General features: G+C 42.7%; 1 protein-coding gene across 1 annotated transcript in view; it reads right to left on the bottom strand.

The window, feature by feature from the left end:
- The window catches only part of LOC146796560 (cytochrome P450 3A21-like), a 200704-nt gene that overhangs the window by 117530 nt on the left and 56549 nt on the right, over positions 1-26625 (bottom strand). Inside the window, exons 4-5 of the mRNA XM_085629196.1 lie at positions 10871-10970; positions 4183-4296 (exon numbers count right to left, since the gene is read on the bottom strand). Coding sequence (XP_085485322.1) covers positions 4183-4296; positions 10871-10970 — 214 coding nt within the window. The remainder of the gene's footprint in view (positions 1-4182; positions 4297-10870; positions 10971-26625) is intronic.

Raw genomic sequence — 26625 nt, 5'->3', positions numbered from 1 at the left:
TAGGTACGAAACCGTGTTGTGATGGTGGAACTAATCTCTTAACCCCTTGGACGCGGGTTTATTTTCTGCGCTGTGCGGGAGAAATGAACAGTGGGCGGGATTCTGACGGCTCCCGGCCATCGTGCGCACACGCCCACCGTGATGCATGACGGCCGGGAGCCGTCATGAGCATACAAGGGGTTAATAAGAGCTGCAAGGCGAACGGCAAATATCTTGGCATATATTTTGATGTCACTATTTATTAGGGTAATAGTCCGATACGACCCCATTTCATTAGGTGGTTTTCCTTTTTTGGGAAAGACAACTATATTAGCGGTTTTCCACGAGTTCGGGACTCCCCGGCCACTCTGGGCATTCAAAAACACCTGCTTCATTAATTCTAGTAAAGATGGGGCAAACATTTTATAGAACTCTCCAGGTATAGCATCTGGTCCAGCTGCCTTGCCATTGGCTAGCGAACAAATAGCGTCCTGGATTTCCTCTGTTGCTATGGGAGATTCTAAGGCTGTTCGCTCGTCTGAGGACAGTTTCTCTGCTACAGAGCCATCCAAGAAATTTAACACGGCTTCCTCATCATTACTAATATCCTCATGGTTGAGCTTCTAGTAATAGCCGTGAAAGGCAGCGCAAATTCCACTAGGTTCAGTGGCAGGCCCAGTCCCCGGGTTTTCTATTACTGAGAGGTTTCCCTGGGTTGTGCATTGCCTCGCCCGCATCGCGAACACATGCCCCACCTTTTCCCCACACTCATACAGACTTGAGCGCCAAGCAGCGTATTTCCCTGCTGCCTTTATTGCTGATGTTTCTGTGATGAAAGATTTGGCAGCAGCAACCCTATTTTGTGCCTGTTCCATTTCTTGATTACTAGTAATGGCTTGAACAAATTGCGTTTCAGCTTTACATAGCTTCTGATATTGCTCCCGTAAGAGATTTTTCTCTTTTGATTGTGCAGCCCACACATATCCAGTTGGCAAGATGGCGGCTGTGTGAAGGCTGCTGACACCGCTCGTCCGGCGCTCTACAATGGTTTAAACCCTTCACCAAAACAACCCACCACATTAGATGGATAGAATAAGGTGATCTTTTTGCCTAACTATCCGGAGACGCGATGCGTCAGGGAAGCTAAAATCATGAAGTTTTTCCCGACTCATCTGGTCATTCATCGGTAGGCTGTTGAAGGCGGTCCCGAAGGCATCTACGGCGTTGGCCGCGACAGGTTCAGCTGGCGAGGGACGCATCATGCCGCCAAAAAAACTCAGGAAAGAGAAAGCTGCCACCGCTGGCGGTGTAACAGAGACAGAAGTGGGACGCGCTGCTCTGCCGGTTCAGCGGAGAACTTTGAGCGGGACAAAGGTCGGGGACGCTACTCTCGTGGCAGGATCAAATGATGCCGAAACACCGAAAACCAAGATAGGTGAGCAGCACCTCTTGGAAGTGACTGGCGCTGCCGCATCCAAACAGAGGGTGAGCCCCAAAATTTTCTCTGGACTGGGTAAACATGTTACAAAACTGAAGAGCGCTGGAAAGCGGACACTCCCAGCACCTCCTAAAAGGCAACCAGGATATTTAAAGACTCCAGAGACAAGTGGGTTAATGGAGACGGAGATGGAGGACATTGTGAGTGCTAAAAGTGCTACCAATATAAATCTTGTTAATGTGGTGGAAATAATTGATCCCGGCTCTATACAGGGAGACCTGGGAGAGTCTGAAGCCTTGATCAATACTGGGGCGACTAGCCTCTCTGATAGAGATACAGATATGGATGAGGATGGTATTACGGGTGTAATTTTGCATATGGAGGGGAGCTTAGGTATACCCTCTAAATCCTTGCCAATCTCTACACTAGAGGGATGCGTATGTACACCTGAGTATGGAGAAAAATTATTTTCTCTTAATGAAGAGTCAGAATTATCTAACACCACTGACATTTCTGAACTTGATAGCTCTGGGACTGACTGTAATAGATCTCTCTCTAATCCCAGCACGCAAAAACGAATACCTTCCCTAACCAAACGAAGGAAAAAAACTAATAGTGGTGAAGCAAGGCATGAGTCTTAAGTGGGATTAATCAACTATTCAGCAGATTGGCGAAGATGGCGGACCAGTCAATTTTGACAGTGTTACCGGGATTATAAAACCAACTGACCAGGTTGAAAATGCGAGCGAACCCCTCCCCTCAATGTCTTTGATATACTCCACCCTGAAACAAATACAAGGTGAAGCAAGATTAGAACACAAACGTGCTCATCTCGCGACAAAGAAGCTTCAGGGAGCAATACGGAAAGTGAATAAATCTTGTACCGAGATCTCAGAGAGAACCACAGCTTTGGAAGAGCGAGTGGTAGTATTTGAGACTAATGCAGAGAGCTCAACTCGACAAATGTTCGCAAACAAATCACGAATGACTGACGTTATGTGGAAACCCGAAGATTTCGGAAATCGTCAGCGCCGCAACAATCTCAGACTTCTTGGTATCCCTGAAAATGCTGAGGGAGACGATATCAGAAGCTTTGTCTTGCGCTTGATGAAAGTGGGCTTTCCTGAGCTTGGACATTGGGAGTGGGAGAAGGAAATCCAACGGGTCCATCGCTTCCCTTTCACGCTTAAGAAAAAATATGACTCTAGTAACTCTAGTAATAAACCAAGAGCCATTTTAATCTTTTTTGGCAATTTTTTACTGCGCCAGGCAGTGTTTGACAGAGAGAGACCGGAGTCACGACGATCGGCGGAGGGTCTCTCCTTTTTCGTAAGACCGGACTTCTGTCTCATTACGGTAGAGAGAAGGTGAAGGCTCCGCCAACTAATCTCTCCTTTTAAAAAAATAGGAGCAGAGGCTTTTTTACTCAGTCTAGCAAGACTTAAAACTATCTATAAGGGCACCACTAGAATATTTACATCAAAAATCCAAGCTCAAGAATATCTGCATGCCATGTCGGAGACTAGGGTCTCTAAGGGGCCTGAGGGATAGCTGAAGGACAATTAAGGAACATCTATGGATAGCTTTGAGCCTCTCGACTACATAGAATTTTCTTCTCTCCTCTCCTTCTTGCCTCTCGGGCTGGGGTTCTTTTTGTCGGAAAGGAAAAGGCTTCACTAAACTAAATGCTCAAGTTGTTTAGCACTGTTGTGGGGGTTCTTTGGAAGGGTTTTCTTCATTTTTATTTTTGCAGTTTTTTTTTTCTGGTGGGGCTTACTGGACAGGCGGTTTGGGAAGCAACTTAATGCAGGAGGCATCACGAGGGTCCTTGGACCTGTTTTGCCTTGGGTTAGAAGGGAAGGGGTACACGGGGGGGGCATGGCGATTTTGTTTGTGGTATTTAAAGATGTCAGATTTAGGTAGTTTTTTTAATGGCTATGGTGGCCGTAATGATAAGTGGGAAGAAGTGCAGAATGGATAGGACATACATCAAAAATGGTGTTAAATAAATTAAGGATTGCCTCAAATAATATCTGTGGACTGAATAACCCTCTGAAAAAACGTAGGATTAATGTGGAAGTGCAGTATCTGAAAGCAGATATAATTTGTCTCCAAGAGACTCACATCAAGGCCAGTAGACTCAAGATCAATGAATTAGAAGGGTATCAGTTAATTTCTGCTACTACGCAAGGGACCCGCACCAGAGGGGTAGCAGCCATGGCAAAAAAGAACTCAGGTTTAAGGTTCTTTCATTCTAAGTCCGATCATTATGGCAGATGGGTTATTACCCAATGTCTTATTGAGGGTTATACTTTTACTTTATGCTCTATATATGGTTCAATACTCGATGATCCTACTTTATTTGATTGGTTAAACATTGAATTAGTGGGTTGGCCCCTTCCTGTTATCATCTGTGGGGATGCCAATATAAATTTGTATGGCCGAACTGGGGTAATTGGTGGAAGTTTTTATGTTGGACGAAAACCCAAAGTGTTTAAAGCAAAAATAAATTCTAATACTCAAAGTGCGCCCATATACATTATTCCTACTATATGGAATTTTAAGTTATAGAGAAAAAATGTAGATTTTTGTGGACCACATCACACACATGGAGAAGAGTGCCATAAACATATGCATAGGCCTAGTTTCTCTACAACAACACTTCAGCCTCTCAGTTAATATTTTCAGAAGGCAAATCCTTATAGAAATAACTGCATTTCCAGCAAAAAATCATATTTGGGATTTTTTAAAATACTCCTTTTTACCTCTTTTAGTTTTCCACTGGTGAAAGTTGGGGATAGCACTGTACGAATCCTCTTCCATTTCTCATCTTTAGCAATAGTCACCCCATCTTCCACGGGTCCGTTCAAGCCAAAGTTCTAAAAAATAAATATAAAAAATCATTACGATAAAAAACAATCACAGTAAAAAAAAGTGTCATTAGCCACATTACCTTTACAGGCATGCAATTTACATGGGTTATTAAGTGGCAAAAAGTGGTAATCTCACAGAATATTGCCTTATTATCACACCACAATACATTTGTAGACAAATATCAAGTCTTGCAGTATCTTGTAGGTAAATAAATGTATATCGCAGTAGATTCATTCTACTTAACTCCACATATATGTGATCAGGAACACTCTGAACACTCATGTCCTTCGCTGTGCTATGCTGGTGCTTGGGCCTTCCAACCTGACTCTTTGACATTCAACGTATTATGCCACACAGCTGCACAGCAAGACACAATTCTGAGCTCTACTGTTGTGTTATGTGTTTTTGCAAAGTGCATTATGATCCGGGAGGGTATCCTGGTCCAAGTCTGAACTGAGTCCCAGCTCTGAGTTCGTTTGTTTACAGCATCTCAAACATTGACATTATTTGTGGGAGTCTATGGGCTGTCGGGTTAGCAGTCAGATTCGAGGCTCGGCGCCCCTGTTATTCGAGGAGCTACATGGCACTCCTACTCCAGGGGGTCCATGGGTGCGGGGTGTGCAGCAAATTGCCACTTAAGTGGTTTCATGGGGGCTGACCTATGTCCTACTGTCAGGACACACTTGTCATCTGCTCTACTGAACTGTGCCTGGGCCACAGAAGGCAGTGGGCGCATGGTGCCTTGGGAGCTGTTGCAACCCACACACCATATAAAAAATTGATTGCTCATTTTTGCCCACTTCTTGGACCTCTGATTTCACCAGGTGATTGGAGAAGGTGGAAGCACAAGAAAAGAGAGATGAGGTGAGGGAAATATGCTGTTTCAGAAGACCTGACTAGTTATTTTATAAACAGTTTCACTACCACCTGATTGTTTGCACTGGATTCAAGAGGTCCTACATCATAACCACTGCTTATACCATGCTAATGCACAGTGATCATATATCTTATTTTATTTTTGGGCAAAGGACATCCAGTTGCCAGAAACACACAGGTTACTATTCAGAATTTTCACATAGATAGCAGCTATCTAATAAATATTTTAATGCATCGTAAATGGTGTGAGATAGAGAAAATGAAATAAGCCTCTTACCCTGAGATCAACTCCACTCACATTTAAATCAAAGGAGACATCATGGACCTGCCCAACAATAGTAGAGGTGATGGTAAAAGGCCACCGGAGAAAACACACAGCCACTATCCATTAAACACTATTTTAAGAGACTAAGAAGCAGTAAAGTAGAGAAACTTTAAACTGTGCTTCTATAATACTAACCACTCTAATTGGGGACATGCCTCAATCAGTGACACTACATAGCATCGTTGAAACAATTGCACAAATTCAGTATAGTAATCAGGACTTGAACAAAATATCCAGAATAGAACTGTCACCAACTGTAAATCCTTCGACACATGCCGCTATAGGGGACGACATACTTTAAACTGTACAGAAAGTGTTGCTCTGAGTTAGTCAGCTGCTAGATTATTATAGGAGGTGGACTATTTGCAGCTGGGTGAAAAAGGCATTGTGAGCTCTCCTCCAATACTCCTAAATCATCGTGTGGCAACATAATAGCATCTCTTAATTCCACCCTTCGTGCTGCAGCAAACGCACTAATAAAGCAGTCAAACAAACTAGAGCTTCAGGTGGACCAGTTCCAATCTTTGGCCACCTGCATTGGTAGTTTAGAAAACAAAACAGTAACTGAGAAATCAATTTAGATAAACTAATTACTATGCACTCAAATTCTAAATGTGCATGCACCCTGATGGGAGTCAAACTTTGCACATTACTAATCTTCCTAACACTTTAGTGGATAATTTAAATAAAATAAGTTGTCTGAATGTAGACAAACCCACCAATGATATGCAATTGAGGCTGTTCAAAGTAACCACTGAGCCCACTGCCACAGTTACCATTCTATATGCTGAAACTTCCAACCAAAATGCAGAAGCTTTAGCAACTATTTTACGAATAAATGTGGGCCACTAATTAGAACCTCATAGGGCAGACTACTGAGAATATTTTCGACAGTTTGAGTGATATATTGTCAACTCCAGAGGCTCTGGATTCAGCATCAGGCTCTAAACTGCTGCAAGAAGGGAAGAGAAAAGACTAAAAAAACTCAGAGAAGCTCATCACAACTTCAATAACTAAGCCATATATTTCTATACCTAGAACGTCTATAATAAACAAACTATTTCTAATATTCAATGGCAAACCAGATGAATGTTTGATAAGGTCTTCTCCCAATGAATATATAAACTTGAATCATGATATTTTAGCTGGTCATACCCAACAGACACACTTATTGAGCCACTTCCATTTTAACATGTAGACAAAGCCGCAGATAAAGCCACAAAGCTTATCAGGTCAATGGATAGCAACAAAGCTTTAACCTTTGAATCAAAGACTGAAAAGAGGGACTACAGCTACTGAAACCACCAACGAGTATGTCATTAGAATAAACATCTGGATATCCTTGCCTACAAAAATCCATCTCCATCAACCAGTAGCAGCATCCTGGAGGGTGCAGGGGGTGCTCAGCCTGCCACTTTCCTGGAAGAGTGGCTCAAACCCTGGATGCCACAGGATAAACCTTCTTCCTGGTTTGCAGTTGAAGGGACACACCGTGGACTCGGCCCTAAACCCCCCAGGGGGCACAAAGTAGACCCATGATCACGAGATTCTTTAATTTCAGGGATAGAGACTGTATCCTGGGAGAAGCAAGGGCATGTCTTGACCTCTGGTCTCAAAATTCAAACATTCTGATTTTTTCTGACTACACATGAGAGGTCCAGGCCAAAAGATGTTCCTACAAATCAGTCAAGCAAAAACGTAGAGCTCTCCAACTATCCTACATGCTTCTGTTTCCAGCGTGTCTTAAAAATTCTTTTTGAGGGCATTCCTATTTTTTTGAGACCCCGGAATCGGCTTGGGAGTGTCTCACAGAGGAAAAACAACTGGGTGGTACGCTTCGCTCCCCGCCCTCTTCTGCTAGGCAGACCTTGACCTGAGGCTTACAACTGACCCGGCACCGTAGGAGGGTCTGCACCCGATCTCAAGGAACGTGTCACCCTCCTTGAGTTCGGGATCCTCAGCCCTTCCACTGACACTTAGATCAGATTCACCCTCAACTAACCGAGAGGACTCCCTGGCACCGCCCCAGTTGGAGGAATGGCTGAGTCAGACCCCATTGCCTATTTGAATAAAGGATGACGAGGCTAGCCCAGGACAAGAGCAAACAAATACTTCTTAACATTTCATGACCAACCTATGATCGCCTGTGCGGACTCAGGTACTGCACTACACTGATTCGAACTACAGGAGGGGTCCACCACTCCACACCTAACCTAGACACTTGAGTTTGGATTGGGGTATTTGTTATGGGGTGACAGATGCTTTTCGAGAGAAGTATGGGGTGGGGGAAAGTTGGGTGTGGGAAGTTCATTGTTAAGATGCATGCACAATGCTAATGTTCTTGGTTTTTCTGTGTTCATGACTTTTTTCCTTAGGTTGTCACACTCATCTGACAGTGTATAAATGGCAACAGGCTCCTTATAGTCATATGTCCTGTGATGGGACTTCTTCCTTGTGGGTCTCCATGGAGTCTCATGACTGCTTGCTCCTGATTCTACTATCATGACATGTCCGGCATGAATCCCTATAGTAACATGGCCTGGAATGTAAATGGTCTCCTAAACAAAATCAAACTCTACACAGTGTTGTGCTATGCCTAGCGATTTGCCTCTTCTGTCCTGATGTTGCAGGAGACTCAACTCCGAGGCATGAAATATTCGTTCCTAGTTAGTATGGGCTATGAAAGGGTTCACCAGGCAGGGTTCACCAGGGGTTTTCAGGGGGTTGCAATCCTTCTATGTCGGGCCTTCTCCTTGGTGATGACTCAGATGCTGACTGCCCCTTAATGTCGTTACCTTGCTCTCACAGGCCTGGTGGAAGGCGGTCTCTAGAACGTTGCATGTATTTATGCACCCCAGTAACATTAGAGGCCTTCATGACATCGCTTTTTGAGGTGGTGACACAGCTCCCTCCTGTACTCACCCTTATCGGGGGTGACTTCAATGTTGTACTTGACCCTTCCATGGATACCACTGGCATGCCTCCGACGTTCATCACGCTAGAGCCATATCTCTACAACAGTGGGTGAGTGCTCTGGGCCTGTGCGATATATAGAGGATCTGGAATCCCAGCAGTTCCAATACACACACATATTTGCTGCACACCACACACATACTCGCATTGATTTGCTCTTTATGCCTGCCTCCAATGCGCTACTCGTGTCTACAATTCAGATTCTCCCACTGGGGATCTCGGATCACACCCTAATCCTCATAGGTGTCTGTGATGCTGGCATGGTCCGCCACCCCATGCGGCGCCTCAACACCTTGCATCCTCATGTCAACACTTACCGAGATGCCGTAGGGTGAGATCTGTTGATGGCCCCCAAGGTACCCACCATATCCTCGTGATTACACCAAGTGCAAACATAGTACCTACATAATGCCTATCTTTCCCACGACAGGCTATACAGAGCTAGGTTACTTCCCAACCCGTCATGTTTCCGATGCTCCCGCTGATTTCTTTACATGGTGTGGTCTTGTCCAGTGATCACCCGCTACTGGGAAAGGGTGGTATCTGATCTCTCTGATGTTTTAACCTTGACATAGACCTTTCCCCACTATTAATCCTGTTGGGAGTACATGAGGGTGCGGGACGGACCCGTATTGATTGAGTGTTATTGCGGACGGCACTCATGGTAGCCAAACATGATATTGCTGCCCGCTGGAAGAACTCCAGGCCCCCGACATTGGTGCAGTAGAAACATGGGGTGGACTGGTGTGCTCAGCAGGAGAAAGCAAACTATGAGGCACGGGATGCCAGGCCAAGCATGCAAAAATATGGGGAAAGTGGTACAGGACCATAGAAGTGGACCTTCTGTGAAAGAGGGATATGTGACCAATGTTATGCATATGTTCGAGATTATGCCAATTATTGCTATTGTAATCCTCAAATGTCTGCCTCAATTGAGGCTCTGTCAGCTCGATGTGACGTGTTGCACCTGTTTTATATTTAAAATAATTATAATTTGTTTATCAAAAAAAAAGAAAGTGATCATGACATCAACTACTTCATCCTTATTTTCACCCTTGCAACCGAGAGGGCTGCTACATCTATCTGTTCCCACTGCTTTCTTTGGATTGCAGTAACCACGGCCTGATGGTTATAGATGGCCAGCAAATATTCTGCATTGATTGCTATATTTTTAAAATGAGTTCAAGCTGGAAGTGTGGGATTTTCTTTCTACACCAAGGCAGATGACGGAATTCCTGCTACCAAATTTGGGGACTGATAATGTACCCCAAAAAGTGTGTGCACATGGTCAGTGATCACATACCTAGTCACATTGCTGAATGCTTCTGCGCATGTTCAGGACACTATACTCACCTTTGTGCAAAAGTATGCCACCTTTTGCTTTGCAGTGTTTCACCAAGGCAACTCTGCCACACAATGACCACTCTTTTGGCAGAGCCATGACAGTCTCTGTCAGTGGGATTTCCACATATGATGGGCACATTGTCTAATGGCTGCTGAATGACACAGGATGTTGGAATTTTGGAGTACTTCTCTGGATTATAAATTCTGTAAAGTGAAACATTAACTCACACCTGCAGGCCTGAAAATGTGTCAGTCCCATCAGAAATGTACCATCTTTACTTTTATTTTTAATGAGGAGAGTACCGCCACTTCTATTTTTGCAAATAGGAATTGCAGGAGGGACTCCCTGGTGCCTCATTGAATGAAGTTGTGTTGGATCATTGGACTAATGGAAACAATCTAAAGGTAGAATTACATTCCTACTCTAATAGGGAGTGGCAGATACTCACTTGTTTGCACAGGTGTAGCATATGGGGCTTCTTTCCTGCAATGCAGCCCAGTTTAAACAGGGTACCAAAGATGGGTCAGATCCTGGAAGAATGAGGGTTAGATCTCATATTTCCCAATAAAGCAAAACTTCCAAGCAGGAAGGCTTAATACATGGGTCCAGGGGACCTCGATTCAACTTATGATTTATGCATTCCTGTGTGATATGGGAGTCTCAGCAGCACCTCACCACATTCTGCAGGGGGACCTATTGTTTTACGTTATGGCACTGCGTCCCAGCATCACTTCCTTTCAAGGAGCCCTTCCAGGTGTCATGTAATATGTTAGTGACAGCGTAATGCACTGCATACTGCTCTTGTAACTAACTGTCCAAATAAATTCCAAAATATTATAAAGCTTTATCACATTCAAAACACCTAGAAGACCTTGGGTTTTCAAGTCACCCTACATCTTTCACCCACTCTCTCACAGCAGAGATATGTGAAACTAGAAGTCTAAAAGAAAGATTATGACTGCAAACACAAGAATAAACGGTCTTATCCTTTGTACCCATGCTGGTATTGACTCAATAAACAGGGCACTTCAGTTAGATTTGCACCTTTTTAGAAACATACCCGCCTGTTTGTGAAGTGGGTGTAGAACTCTTTCACAAGGACGCTTTTCACTATTATGGGGTCCATGACAGCGAGTATCGGGGTACGCCCATCAAACATCCTGTAGAACAAAAAGAACAATATCTGTAAACTCACTGAAGCCAGCAGCATAGCAGAACAGACTTTTGTGATACAGTAATACAGTCATGGGGATGTGGGTTACAACCCATCCACAGATTCTCAGAACTTTCTAAACTTTCCATGTGCTCTCTGCCCTCCAGTGTCCCAGTAGAAACTACTGAAGAGGATCAATAGGAAACTTTGACATCATAAGTATATTTAAAGCAGTATTTACAATTATAGTAGACAGCCCAGCAAGGAGTAGTCCGTGCTTATGCAGGGACAAATGCTAAAATTAAGCTTCTGTCGTGAGGAAGGAGTAAGAGCAAATAATGCAGAGTGAGGGTTACGTAAGGAGTCAAGTAGACTGAGAAGGTCCTTCTGAATGACACAAAAACGTGGTAGACAGTTAGAGAGGGAAAATAATCAATTTATCACTGATGCAATTGCCATTAAGTATATTAAAGTATATGTAATTATAGATATCTTACTATTCCTATAGATCTTGTTTCCAACATTTGGACTATTCTTATGTGATCACAGTTTTGGAGTGTTAGGCACCTGTGTTGCAAGGAGCGATTTGCATAGAATCACATGATTAATCAGGTGGGGAAGCTGGGATTATCCGCCAAGACTTCTCTAGGTTCAGTCACATTTTAAGGGAGATCACAAACTGAAAGTCTAGCCAGTCCTAAGTACATGCTAAAGGCTTGGGTAGAGGTCTATATTTCTCTTGATCCACACTGCCCTGAAGTGAATTTAAGGTGCAACTACAATATTCATAAAATGGTGTTTGATCTTTTCTCGCAAGTGTCTCTCTCAAACTTCCCCAGCTATGGAGCCCATACATTTCAAAGTCGAACTCACCAGATCCTTATTTTGCTTCGAGCGGGTTACTAAGAGAAGGTCCTCAAGTCTATTTAGTCTTTAATCCACTATTTAGTTTCATTCGGTCAGCATTCTGTGTTGAACTGAGATTACTTTTCCTCCTCAGGTCCTGTTCAGTATCTGAGACCATCTTAAATTGTCCTCTGCTATCCTCATCACCTTCAAAGGCATAGTACTCAGTTTTACTTCCTCTCTTGTGGACAACGTTTCTAGTACTGGCAGTATTCAACAGACGCAAAGGAAGCACTCAATGCAACTCTATTAGGTTTCATTTTATCCTTCTACAGTTGTCAGAGAGGTACAATAATAAGGTTAACACTTTGTTGCCTTGTTTCACACTGGGTGGCTACACTGAACAGAAAAGTAGGCCTTTGTCGATGTCTGCCAATTTATAACTATCATATCCAAATAAAGATGTCACTAATTCACCTTCACTGGAATGTACCTGATAGAATGAGAATTTAAGTCCTTCCAAGTGTCGGTCTCATGTAGGTCCATCCCCGAAGACCCATCTTGTTGCTAAGTATCACTGATCGCTGGATTCTAGGAATCTTTCTTTAAGTGGATTTTGTTTTTCTTTTAACAATGCTGCAAGTCTACTTGTCTTACTTCATAAGTGGGACAAATTCCCCAATTATTCAGAGTGTGTTTAAATCCTTTCGTACAAAACATGACCCTGCTTGGTCTTTATGTTTTGAGGTCCTGCTTTAACGTCAGTCAATCCATTTCTGAGGCTTCTGGTGGCACCTAGTTGCCCTCCCATGGCCTACCGTACTCATTATAACAAGTCATATACTGGCCTGAGCCCTATTCCAACAAAGAGGATAACATTATGGTTTGAGTTTATTACAATAACCTCAGAGTTTTAATCTGCTTTTAACTTTGTTATCAGCCACCAGAGGAGCGGCGTTTGAGACCTTCGGCTGCACAAACGATTAGTTAGCAGGCCTATGTTTGAATACTGGGGTCAGTGACCATGTTTCTTTGACAAAATTTTGGAAATCGGGATTTTACATTCCACTTGATGCACTGGTGATGTGCCAGGATCTGACTGTTAGGATGTTCTGTGCATTTACCAATTGACTCGTGCAGCCAGTGTGCTGCAATTAATATGTCAGTCTGCTTCTCCTTTCTCTAATGGGATTGCAATGTTCACACAGCTCATGGAAGCATGGGATCACACTGCCTCGTACATCAACAATTTCAATAGGAACATATAATAGCCCTTGTACATTGTTTCCATCCGCATGAGATCGGATGCTCTAAATGTGGGTATTTGTTGCATCCATGTGTGGTAGGGATTGAGATTCAGTCCTTAACTAGTGACCTGTTAGCAATCTGGATTTCTAATTATCAGCTGAACTGCTAGACTCACTCCGGCCGCGCTTATGATATGGGATCCTCTAAGGGAGTGGCAATGCTGTAAATCTCTGACATAATGCAAGCATTAATAACCACACTAAATACAGTTTACACATTGTATTTCTAGTCTTGGGATGGGAACGAAATGTAACAGGATCTATTCTCTATTACAATCCTTTGGTTTATGGTTTATCTCCAATACTTACTACCCTAAAGCCCTAATTTGCTGAATAAGAACCTTACAAACGGTGAACCGTAATTTTCAGTATGCTACGAAGGGTTATCCTGAAGAAGGGTCAATAACTGGTGTTAATATATTTTTAAATTTGCTCAGTATTAATTAAGGGACCAATTACGATTTTGGAAGGACTGCCACCGCCAGCCATGCAATAGCGGTCCTTTTGCCAGAGGACTGCGGTTTCCCCCCCCCACCACATTACGATGGGGGGGAATCACTTTCGAACCACGGCGGAAGCAAAGATCGTCCGCCACGGAACCGCCACAGGCAATTATTCCGATTGCCTGGTAGAGCGGTCTGCATCCGTAAAATGGTGGCGGTGCCTAGCAGGCACCGTCTGCCAAATTAGGATGCGGTCTCTAGTCAGCCTTTCCATGGCAGTTCAACTGCTATTGAAAGGCTGGTGGAGATTGGTTTCAGGGGCCAGTTGCGGGCCCCTCTTGTGTTGGTTGGAAGTATGGGCGCACTCGGGGCTACCCATGGTACCCCCCACATTTCACTGTACCAAGTGGCAGGCACCGTGTGGTGCCTGCCACGTAGTGCAGTGAAATGCACAACATGCTATTTTAACATCGTGGTGGGTGCTGCTGTCAGCAGCACCTGCCGCAATGTTAAAATGCAAGATCCGACCGCCATGGTGGCAGACACTTCCTAATCAGGTGTGCAGGACTGCCGTACCACGATGGGGGACGGACTCCAGTCCATCAGCCATCTTAATCGGCCCCTAAGTGAGGGAAAACCAACCTTTAAAGATCACCACATTCCAACTTAAGTTCCCCTCAACTATTGGACCCGGGTGCATAAGATACATGTCCCTAAATATAAATACATCAAATGCGTTTCTCTGGTTCTCATTCACCACATATTTATCTAGACACCACGTTCCATCTTCTACCGCAAATCTTATTTTTCAGCTTCCATGATTCTTAAAGTTTACTTCTAAACAACTACCTGCTGTTTTTATTATGTTTATCCTGTTGTATAAATCAACTTTATATAGTGATTATTTTCTCTTCTTCTTCTTCTAGTAAGGCTCTGTCTATTTCTTTCTTATCTTTTATACCTTTTGTAATTTTACATCTTATATGTTTTGTATATCTTTGGTATGTCTTCTGTCTTATCCATATATCTTCTCTTTCTTATTGTTTGTTTTATTTTCCCTCTTTCCTTTTTCACTTTTCACTTCCGGATTTTTCTTTTTTTAAAAAGAAAAATACATATAAATGCCATGTCTTAATGATGTCTCATACTGTTTGCCTTGTTACCTTTTGTAAAAGCCTATAAAATACACACCTATAACCTTAACTATTAAGTTTACTATCTTATTCTCTGTGCAATCATTATTATTATATCATTCTTATATTGTCAATCTAGTTCTTGCAATTGGAATTTTTCAGTAAAATGTTTTCAGACTTAAAACAAAAAAAAGAACATCCGAGATCAGGAATCCATTTCTGGATAAATAGTGGCATGTATTTCTCCTTGCTTGGCTACAAGTGGTTGTTGTATTGCCTTTCTGCTCCTGCTTAGTTGTCCACTTGACCCTGCATTCCCCTACAGTTCTTGTTTTCTGGCTTGTCAGCTCCCTTTTCAGTTTAATCCTTGTCTCCTCATTATAGGGCTTTTGTACGTATTTGTTTGCTTCCATTGGCCTGTAACTGTTCAGAATTCCCCTGCTCCTTGGCATCCTGGGGATCAGTGCTGGTATTCTGGTTGACGTGTGGTTTCATTACCATATCCCCTGCCCTGAACCCATTGTGGATATCACCACCTTGCACCAGATATTACTTTGCATTTCATGTCCATTGACCTTTTGGTATTTCTCATACTTATCCTGAATTCATTCCAGATACCATCTGGGAACATGACGGCATTCTTATCCGTTACAAGACACCAGTCCATTTTGTGTATTCCCAACAACACCTTTCCCCAGCAAGTGCTCCTTTGTATTTACTTTCACTTCCTGTTCTCCCCTGATTTATATTGTGAAGTATCTGAATTATTCACATCCCTGGAGAGACTTAGGGACATCTCTGATTCTCAGCGTGTCTATATCTCCGGCCGAGGCTTGCCATAAAGTTAGTCATTTGGAGATATCAATTGTAATGTGAACAAAGAACTCTAGCCTGTCAGCTACTGCATACAGCATACTTCTACGACCTACATTCCTTTTGACTCTTTTTTTGCTGCAATTATTTGATGTAATATTCACTAATCTTACAGGGAAAAGCATTCAAGGAGCCCACAAGAGATGATCTGGATTTCAGATGGCTAGCCAAAATATGAGAGACCGATTGGTCATTGAAAATGTACTTAAGCCCAGAAACATGGCTATTGATGCAACGGTTCTTTTGCTTTCTGGAATTAGTCCCAGAACAGAAGGAAGTTGTTTGGGCCATCAGGTTAGTAGTCAAACGTTTCCGTGAAAAGAAAGATCATCAATTTTTTCTTCAAGATGAAGTGCCTTACAAGGATCAGAAGTCAAGTTTAAGACTTTAACTGCGAGAACTCTGCTCCCTGATAGCTTAGCTTTCATGTTTTTAGTTCTGGCCGAACACCACAGTTATAAGCCTGACCTATTGTTATCAGTGTTTTAAAATATACCTAGGACACTACAGGCATGTTCTGACGGATTATCGATGCTGATGTCTCAGCGTTTGTGATTTTGCGGTGACACACTCACCTGTAAGTACTGTGTAAATTCATCTAGTGCACCCACCATCGGTGACGCGCACACTAAGCATTTTGATAAATCTAGTATGTTTTATAGCGGTGAAATGCACACCATACTTCTACAACCTGCATTCTTTTTGACAATACCCATAACATATTTCTATGAACTGCAATCATTCTGCCAAATCTAGTGTACGTGCTTTAGCTGTGATACACACACCTTACTTCTACTATCTACATGTAACACTAGTCTGTGTGCACATAAAATACTGACACACATATCCGTAGATTGGGTAACTGCATTCTTTAGCTGTGAAACGCACAGCTTACTTCTAATACCTGCATGTAACACCAGTCTGTGTGCACATAAATCGCTGATACACATATCCATAGATAGTGTAACTGCATCTGTTGTTTCCTAAATGTGCTTTCCCAATTGGTCATTTGTGTTAACATCAGCACATTAAGGGGCAGCTAATTTTGGGTAATTGTTGCTGTAGTTATTTTACATTATCTGGAGCCATATTTCATTGTTATTCCTGTCTGGTAACTCAAAATAAGATGCAACAAAGTGTAGAACCACCACCTATTTTTTAGTCATCACCGGGAAGTACCCTGTGGGTTGGGAACCGTGGTTTAAAGGGGTTTGGGCCTATTTAGAGGCTATTGAGGGGGTCTTTTTTAGATAAAAAAAGAAATTGGCTTTATTGCGTCACTCATTGGGCACAGACGGGAGGAAGGTACTACAACCTTTACATGTTGACATTGTTATAGGTGATGTTGATGCTGTGGGTTCTAGAATTTCAGTTCCAGTAAGAATATATACCGGGTGCAAAACATATTCTTGCTGACTATCTGTGCAGTCTGCCACTTATAGATGAAGGGGGGGTAAAGAACCTGGATGATGATTTCTGTATTGTTGCCGCATCGTTGGATTGTGAATATGGATGCATAGAAGCGCAGGAATGGAAGGCAGCTGTGCAGGAAGATGATGTGTTGCAAGAAGTAGCCAATATGTTAAGCAAAGGTTGGGTGTCTGAAGGTGCGAGTGAGCCTTTTATTGCTTTAAGCATGTGTCCTCAGAGTTGAGTTTTAATGAGGGAGTATTAAGAACAGATTTGCAGGCTGTCCCACGTGGTTTGCAGAGCAATGTGCTGGGTCTGGAACATGAAGGATATGCGGGGAGGAGAGCCATGAAAAGGAGGATTAGAGAAACATTTTGGTGGCCTGGGTGGATAGATGTGTGGAGCCCTACGTGAGAGAATTTGTGGCTTGAGCAGTGAGTGAAAAAACACGGGTCACTTTTCCAAGTGCGGTGGAAGCCATACCTGTGTGGAGAAGCCCTGGTATAAATTGAGTTTGGATGTTATAGGGCCAATGTATCTGTTTGATGAGCGGCAAAGGTACGGTTTTGTGCTGATAGACCATGGAACATGATGGCCGGTAGTGCAGTTTGTTAGATCACCTAATACTGAGGAGGTGATGGAGTTATTACAGTCGTTGTTTTTGAGAAAGGTTGCATTTATGGCGCTAGTCACTGACAAAGGGGTGCAATTTGTGTCAAAGGTGCTCCAGAAATGTATGTCTCAATGGGGTATAAAACATGTAACAACCTTTTTGAACAATCCCAACATCAATAGCTTGGTTGAGCGAAGCAAAAGAGTTATCAATGACAACATTCAATTGTCTGTGGCTAATTTCCTGTTTCGGAGGGAAGAGCTCAACGATGTGATGTGGGCTATTCGCATTACACCTAATTGCCACAACAAATGTGTCACCATTTGCGTTAAGGTGTTGGTTGGCTACAACCAAGCTGGTCAGGCCCTGGATGTGTGATTTGATGGTGTATGAAGAGAAACGTAAGCAAGTGAAGGACAGTTGTGAGAAGATCAAGTGAAATATGTGAGCAAGGAGAACGTGAAAGGGAGACAATAGGTGGAGTTCAAAGTTGAAGATTGGGTAAAAGAGGAACTGGCTGGCATAACATGTACGGGGCAGTCCAAGTTTTTTCCACCCACAAGGAAATAGAGTGTGTCAACGATTGGGTGGTTAAACTAAGTGATGGAAGGTCAAGAACAAAGAGAAACTGTACAAACAAAGAGGTGTGAGAGACCCTCTTACCAAGTAAGGAAAATCTTTATCTGTGGGTGTGGGTCCAAGAAGTCTGGGATTGGGAGAGGAGAGAAGACAACCTGTAAAGTTCTAGGACTATGTCTAAGCATACGAGTAAACATTTTTTTCTGACTTCTGAAAAGTTAAAATTTGAATTTAACTAAAGTTTAGTCGTGATTACGTCTTTGGGATAATAGAAGGTGGTGTGCTATATTCAGGTTAGTTTTGTCACCAACCTACTTGTCATTAGTGCATGTATATTTATTTTATGTGTGTTGTGCTTGTGTTTGCTTTTTGGTGGGAGTTTCTTTTACTTTTGTTAATTTTTTGGTTTACAAGGGAAAAGATATATTGGGTTCTGAGTTTAGAATTCTTTACAATGCAATCATGACAAGTGTGGCAAAGCAGAAAGAATGTGAAGGCGTGATGTTTTCATCCTGCAGGGCGTGTAGAGGACTTCTGCAATAAATGTTGGAAACTTACCGGAGTCTTGTGGTGATTCATGATTTTTCACATAGTCCTATTGGTGTGAAACATTCTTGGCAGCTGGCCAAGGTTTGATTGTCCATTCTTTGGGAGTAAACACTGGCAAGCTTTTAGAGTTGGAGATTTTAGATAAGAAGAGCTCGGATGCGGAAGTGTTTTCACAAGATGCTACCTTTGCAGAGCACCTAAGTGGGCAAAATCCCAATGGAGCAGCATAAAACTTAGGACGTGCAGTGTACTGCAACAACTGTTTAAGTACATCCATGTTTAGAGGTTCATATCAACTGCTGACGCCCGGTAAACAAGCATTGGCAACAACAATTCGTTTGGCCTTTATAACACAAAAGAGGTGGTAAATGATATGCAGCAGCCAATGCTTATTGCTGTTGCCTTTAAGCGACTTATGTATGTGTGTGTGTGTGTGTGTGAGAGAGAGAGAGAGAGAGAGAGACAGAGAGAAAGAGAGAAAGAGAGAGGGGAGCAACAGAGACAGAGAGAGACAGAGAGGGAGAGAGACATAGAGAAAAAGGGAGAGAATAACCCCACACTTATGCCACCTGTGCTGTAACCATCCTTTCTGTTGGGATACTTGCACTGTGGCTGTGCTGGAGCAGAATTTTCTGATGAAAATCTATTGGGTTTTTAAGCTCTGGTTTGTCTATTTGTCATAATTAAAATTATTAATTATTAATTACTAATTATTTGTTTTGTGTATATGTTTAAACTTACCAACATGTACTAATGAGAAGAAAACCGACACGTGGGAATGCTTTCATTTGCTAATTAATAAATGTGCATGTTTTATTAAATAAACGTTGCTGAGTGCTGTTTATTTTAAAGCACGAAACGCTTTTGAATTAATGCTTTTCTGTGTTGCAAAGGCTAGATAATTACATACACATAAGGGTATTAGTGGGGTTAACACTGTTTAATCACTATGCTGTGGTAATGTTGTTTTTGTCTCTTTTAATTAAGATGGTCTATTTTGGCCTAGAATAAAATGGCCGCCGTTTGCAGCCTGGCCTCGAGTGAGAGATTTGTGATGAGAGGGCCTTGCTGAATATGGTCGAAGTCATCTGACCACAGTCTTCGCCTGGTTAAAATTTTCCGTGAGGACAGTAGCAGTACTGGGCAAGTCACCAAGAAACATCCGAATAACCTTGGAGGACAAAGGAGCCATAAAGAATGAACTGAATGGACTCTGAAGTCATCATGTTAGTTCCGAGGAAATGTGGATGTCGAAAGATACATTTTTTTAGTTCCTGTTCTGTCTTTTTATTTTTGTGATTTTTTCTGAGCGGAGATTTTACAAATGTAGCGATGCTACATCCTTTCCTGCTCGCTCTGCTCAGCGGTTCAGCGGACGTGTAGAACATTTTATGTTTCTATAATATTGCAAGTTTCTTTATAAATATTGTTAGCCTGTGGTAAATAAAATATATCTATCCATTACCGATCTGAATTTCATGCGAGAACTTTAAACAAATAGCTCAGAATAATGAGAGGCAGAATCCGTGGTATAAGAGGTTTCTGAATGGGCTTTATTCCAATATGGCCGACTCGAGTGGCGGACCTCAGGTTCCGTCACCAAGAAGGTTCAGGAAGTGAAGTACGATTCTTTATTAAGAGACATACATATTTATAGTTATTACATTATAATGAAACGAATGTAGGAGGCGTAACATTTGATAAGAAAAAGTGACATAAACGAAACTAGGAGTAATAAGGAGGAAAAAGAAACATAATTGGTTAAAGTTATCAAATATAGGTGGATCTATAAGATAATACTTGGCATAGATGCGCGCGCAGCAGCATGACGTGTAATTGACGTGCAACTAGGGGGTGAAGGGGACTTGACATTTAGCTCTACATGTGGAGACGAGAAGTCTGGGGGGTCAAGTCAACCTAATCCCAAATCATATCTAACATCCTATGTTTAAAGAACTATGTTATCCACAAGGAAGGACTGAAGGACTTTCGAACAGAATCTATTCTATACTGACTGTGTGCGTGCACGAACGTCTAAGTATCTATGTGAGATGCAAGAGACAGAAAACTTTCCATGGCAACTGGGCTATGAATTACTTGCAGGAGAACAGCCCTTTGCACGAGAGCTAAAGGAAATGTTTACCTAAATCACTAGACAGGAATGCATCGGCTGAAGAGCAAAGTAGATAATTCGAAGGTGAAATACAGCTTCTTGGCAGACAGGCTAAACTGGCCGAGGCAGGCACCGTTAGCTGCACAGGAAATAGGACAAAGTTCATGGATACAGATGCAAGCTCAAGCTGACGCTTGTCAGAGACAGAGAGCAGGGAAAGGCTTTGAGGACAGAATCGGGCCTACTTCATCTGAACTGTAAAAATGGAGTAACTGAGCCATATAAAGTCGGTGGCCTTTCCTACTTAGGAATTGACTATCCAGCCCATTGATGGCGGGTCTGACAGAGAACATATTGACGGTGGACGCACATGTATTTGCGTCTTCAAAACTGGAACTGGAGAGAACATACATGTACTTGTAACATGCATATAGAACCGTTGGGGTCCAAGATAGGGGACATAACTGATCAGGGAAATCCACTTTTCCACATTCCCTCCTTGTTCCCCTACTTGCCCGTCAAGAAACATCAATCTTCATTAATCCATCGATTTGCTCATGGAGCATCATTTCTTCTTCTTTCTTCTTCCGAGATTTTGAACGAAAACCTTGATGTGGAATACACGATGTGGCACACAGACCACAGATCGCTGGTCCACATTGCAGGCATAAGCAACAACTGAATAGTATAAGAAGGCCAATACCTAGGAAGGATAGAACTCTCCATCCCCAGGCTGATATCAGACTCCAAAACCACCCGGACCAAGTCCAAGTGCCTGGGTCTTCGTGTATCTGGCTCACAATCTTATGAAGGCGGGTTATAGCTTTATATACAGATGGCGAATTTTCTGGTATGAATATGCAGCAGCTGGATCCGATGACCCTACAAGCTCCGCCCCTATCGGCCAGGATGACGTCAAGGACAAGTCGATTTTGAAGGACAACGATCCTCATCACTGATTGTTCCTCTGTCAGATTGCCTAGGGCAGCTATAGTCTCATTCACTACGGCTTCAAGAGTCTTGGTTAGTCTACGTATTAGCTTACTATTTGTAATTGTACCTATATATGGGAAGATACCTTTATTGAAATCTACATACTTATCCCACGCCGTCTCAGTATAATCGACAACTGGGAGATCTCTTCGCTCTCTATTGTGTGCTAAACGAGTATTTCGATAATAATCAGGGGGAGCTAAGAAAACAGGTGGCAAAAGGAATGCAATGTAACAGGTACCATCCCAATCTAGAGGTAGACGCATGTATGCCGTCTGACCACATATAAAGTAGGAATGGCGAGAAGCTCTAAATGTAGATTTTCCTTCATCACTATATTCTACTGTAGTAACACATTTGCTATGGCCCATAGGTATGGAACCAACTTTTCTTACACATAATTCACCTTTAACTGGGAATACTGACATGGTGGGCAAAATTAACTCAACTTCGGATTTGACATTCAGAATCATGAGATTAGGTGTAAAATTACCTAAGCGATATACTTCATTTTCCAGATCAGTACCTGTTCTACTAGGGTGACCCTCCTTGTCAGGGTGACAGACCTTGTATAACACTATATTCAGATTTCCCCATATCCAATGGTGTTGGTAAACTGCTGTGTTTGAATCTATAGAATTAAATAAACTAAACCATGCTCCACAGGTGCCATTATAGGTGAATGGATGTGGAAAGAAAGGCAGAACTCCTTTGTTATTCTGATAGGGAGGGAGTCGACCACACACCCAACAATTAGTGGCATTACTAGTCTGGTGAGAATGATGTAACATACTAATGAAAGTGTTATTACGCAGCGCAAGTCTGTAGGACAACTCATGTGGGGGTAGGTCACTAAAAGAATGTTCATCAGTTATATTAATAGCACGCCTAGAGACAGGATAATACATATGCAATAATATACTTGCAGTAACTATTATAAAACTTAAGAAAAACAAAATTAATAAAGTCACCATACAGTGGCTACGCAGTAATTTACAGTATGCATGTCTTTTCATTATGATTCTGGACTCTTCATGATTCAGACCTAAAAGAGACATGTCGGGACAGATTCAACCGCTTCACCTTGGAGAGGACTTAAACAATCAAATCGTCCGACAGTGTAGGCCTGGGCCTAAGTTTTTGTTTATAAAGTTCGGAGCTACTGGCCTCAGCCAAAGGTAGCTTTGAGTCAATGGAGTCAATGGGAGAAGATGCACGGGAAGTATTGTTCATATCAGGAGGAAGTCCATGAAATTTCTTAATATGGCTGGAATGGACCCAGCCCTTCCTCCCTTCGATCTTCACGGCCGTTCTTGTTGTCAACAGGACTTGTTTGGGGAGCTTCCACCTGGGGTCCAATTGGCTTTTCCTATCGAAATTCCGAACGAGGACAAAGTCCCCAGGGACCACGTCGTGGGGTTTCACCTCAGTGTTGTCAGGAAAAGCTGCGACCACCTGTGAACGAGAAGATTGTAGTGCAGACATCAAGGAAGCCAGGTAATCTGTCAGCATATTACAGTCAACATCAGTTATTTTACGCGGTATAGGCGTCCCCCACATATTTGGTGGTCTGCCAAAGATCACCTCATACGGGGATAGCCCTGTTCGAGAGTGTGGTACCATTCTCATGTAAAACAGTGCAACTGGTAAGGCTACTATCCAGTCAACACCTTTTTCCTGGCATATTTTTGACAATCTTATTTTCAGAAGTTGATTATGTCGTTCCACGAGACCTGCTGCCTCGGGGTGTCGGACACAGTGGAACTTCCACTGATATCCCAATAGAAGCGAAACATGTTTCATTAATTCAGATGAGAAGGGTTGGCCGTTATCTGAATATACCACACGTGGTAAACCGTACCGTGGGAAGAATTCTCGAACTAGCTGTTTGGCAGTAGTCGGGGCAGTGTAATCTGATACAGGGTAAGCCTCTGTCCAACGAGAGAGAGCGCAGACAACTACGAGAACATATTTGAATCCTCGACAACGTTCCATCTGAATATAATCCATCTGGAGGACTTCAAAAGGATGATCAGGAGGCTGAAATCCACCCTGTTCTACGGGGACACTCTTCCCTGGATTAAACTGACAACATATCATACAGGTACGGACTTTTTGTTTAGCAGCAGCTCGTAAATGTTTGTTAAACCAAATGTGCTGAATGCTGTCTAACATAGCCTTTTCTCCTAAATGTGCGGGACTGTGAACTGTAGCTATAATGACTTGAACCATGGAATCAGGGAGAAACCATACAGATTTTCCCTTCGTCATCCATCCTTGATCTGTCTGAATCCCTCCTAGTTCAGTCCACTTCTGTATTTCTTTCTCTGTGGCATGTGTCTGTATGTCAATTACGTCAAGTGCGGGATCCTTAATTGTCATACACTGTGTTGGTGTCTGAACTATAGGCTTTGTCATGTCGGATGTACGAGTCTGAGCAGTCTGTTTGGCTGTTCTGTCAGCTAAATCATTGCCTTGGGAAATGATATCAGTAACCTTCGTGTGTGCTTTACATTTCATAATTGATATTGCAGTCGGTAAATGAATTGAGTCTAACAGAGCATGAATGAGGGACCCGTGCTGAATATGGGTTCCATGAGAAGTCAAATAACCTCTCTCTCTCCAAAGCACCCCGAAGTCATGTACGACTCCAAATGCATAACGTGAATCAGTATATATGTTGACTTTCTTGTCTGTGGCTTGAATACAGGCTTGTGTTAGAGCAACAAGTTCTGCTGCTTGGGCTGACAAAGTATCTATACAGTTTGTTTCAATAACTTCGGTGTCTGTAGTGACTGCGTATGCGGCAACTAAATTTCCTGTATTTGTCCTTATACACGAACCATCTACATACAACGTCAGGTCTGGATCTAACAATGGAACGTCTGTTAAGTCTTGTCTGGGTTTTGTCTTTATTTCAATAACTTCGACACAATCATGGGCTAGTGGGTCGGTTCCAATTACTGGCAAAAGTGTAGCAGGATTCAGTGTATTACAACGTCTGATTTCTATATGTGGCTGAAACAGTGTCAATTCGTAACCAGTAAGTCTTGCTATGGTCAAGTGTTGTGTTTGCGTTCGGTTCACAAGAACCTCCACTGCATGTGGTACTTGTACTGTCAATGGATGTCCTAACACTATGGCATCGCTTTGTCTGATTGCTAAAGCTGTTGCTGCTACTGATTTCAGACACGCAGGCAAAGCCTGAGCTACGGGGTCTAATGTACTGGAAAAATAAGCACATGGCTTACATGCTCCTGCTTGTTCCTGAGTGAGTACTGACAAGGCAGTACCTGCACGTTCTGTAACAAAGAGTGTAAAATGTTTACTGTAACATGGTGTCGCTAGAACTGGTGCTTGACATAGAGCTTTCTTTAAGCTCTCAAAAGCTAGTGTGTGTTCCTGAGTCCAAGGGAGGACAGTCGATGTGGCTGCCTCCTGTGTTGTCAACTGAATGAGTGGCTTTGCTAGAAATGCATATTGGGGAATCCACTGTCTACAGTATGAAGTGAGGCCTATGAAAGCCCGCACTTCTTTTTGTGTCTGCGGTATTGGCATGTTTGCAATTAACTGAATGCGGTCAGGTGTAAGCTGCCTTCCCTCCTTGGACAGCGAGTGACCAAGATAAATAACTCGCTGAACACAGAATTGCAGCTTAGAAGGGGACACCTTGTGCCCCTTGTCGGCTAGAAAATGTAAAACTGTCAATGAGGCTTTTTCGCATTCGGGTTCGCCTCGTGCGGTGATCAACAGATCATCGACGTATTGAAGCAATGCGGTGTTAACGGGCATGTGTATACTGTCAAGTTCTCGTTTCAGTGCTTGGCTATAGATGCTGGGGCTTTCTGTGAATCCTTGGGGAGCGCGGGTGAATTTAAAGCTTCGTCCACTCAAGCTAAATCCGAATAAGTATTGGCTCTCCGGATCTATTGGGACGCTGAAAAAGGCATTCTTGAGATCAATTACAGTAAAGAATGTAGCTTGAGAATCAATGGCTGTCAGTAATGATGAGATATCGGGGACCACGGGGAATTGTGGCACAATGCATTTGTTTAATTCACGCAAATCAATCACTAATCGATATACTGGTGGGGCCATAGGATCAGTTCGTTTAAGAATCGGAATTATCGGTGAATTACACACATTGGAGTTAGTTTCTACAACCACTTCTTGCGCGACTAGCTCGTCAATGATTTTCAGTAAAGCCACTACAGCATCTGGTGGTAACTTGTATTGTCGCATTCGTGGTAGTACCACTCCTGCCTTCAGTGTGACTCGGTATGGTGTAATGTTCATGCAGCCAACATCAGTAGGGCCTTGTGCCCATAGATGCGCTGGTAAGTTCTGTAGTCGGGAATCCATGTCTCTGGATACATAGTGACCTTTAAAATCACGTAAAAACAATCTTACTCCTTCCGGAGAACAACAAATAATAGCCCCTAGGGCTTTCAATGTCTTTATACCTAACAAATTTTCTGGACATGATTTGGTAAGCAATAAGTCTGTAGTTCGTGTCAAGGGACCTATCGTAAGTGGAAGTGGCTGTGTTACTTCATTAACAATAGGCTTTCCTGAAAAACCAAGGGAAACATTTTTAGAGCCTGAGAGGGGTGCCCCTGGAACTTCACTACTTTTTATGGTTGTTCGACTTGCCCCTGTATCGAGTAAAAATTTTCTGTCATGACCTAATAATTCACTATGGACATAAGGTCCTTCTTGATCTACTGGAATCTCGATAAGGGGTAAGTCAACTTCCCTCTCTAGGCTGCTTCATGCGTAACGTTGATACTCAGGGTATTCATA

The sequence above is a fragment of the Triturus cristatus genome, chromosome 10, assembly GCF_964204655.1.
Source record: "Triturus cristatus chromosome 10, aTriCri1.1, whole genome shotgun sequence".
In the NCBI taxonomy this organism is placed as follows: Eukaryota; Metazoa; Chordata; class Amphibia; order Caudata; family Salamandridae; genus Triturus; species Triturus cristatus.
Note: the sequence above shows the minus strand (reverse complement) of the source record. Positions and strands in the feature narration are given on the sequence as shown.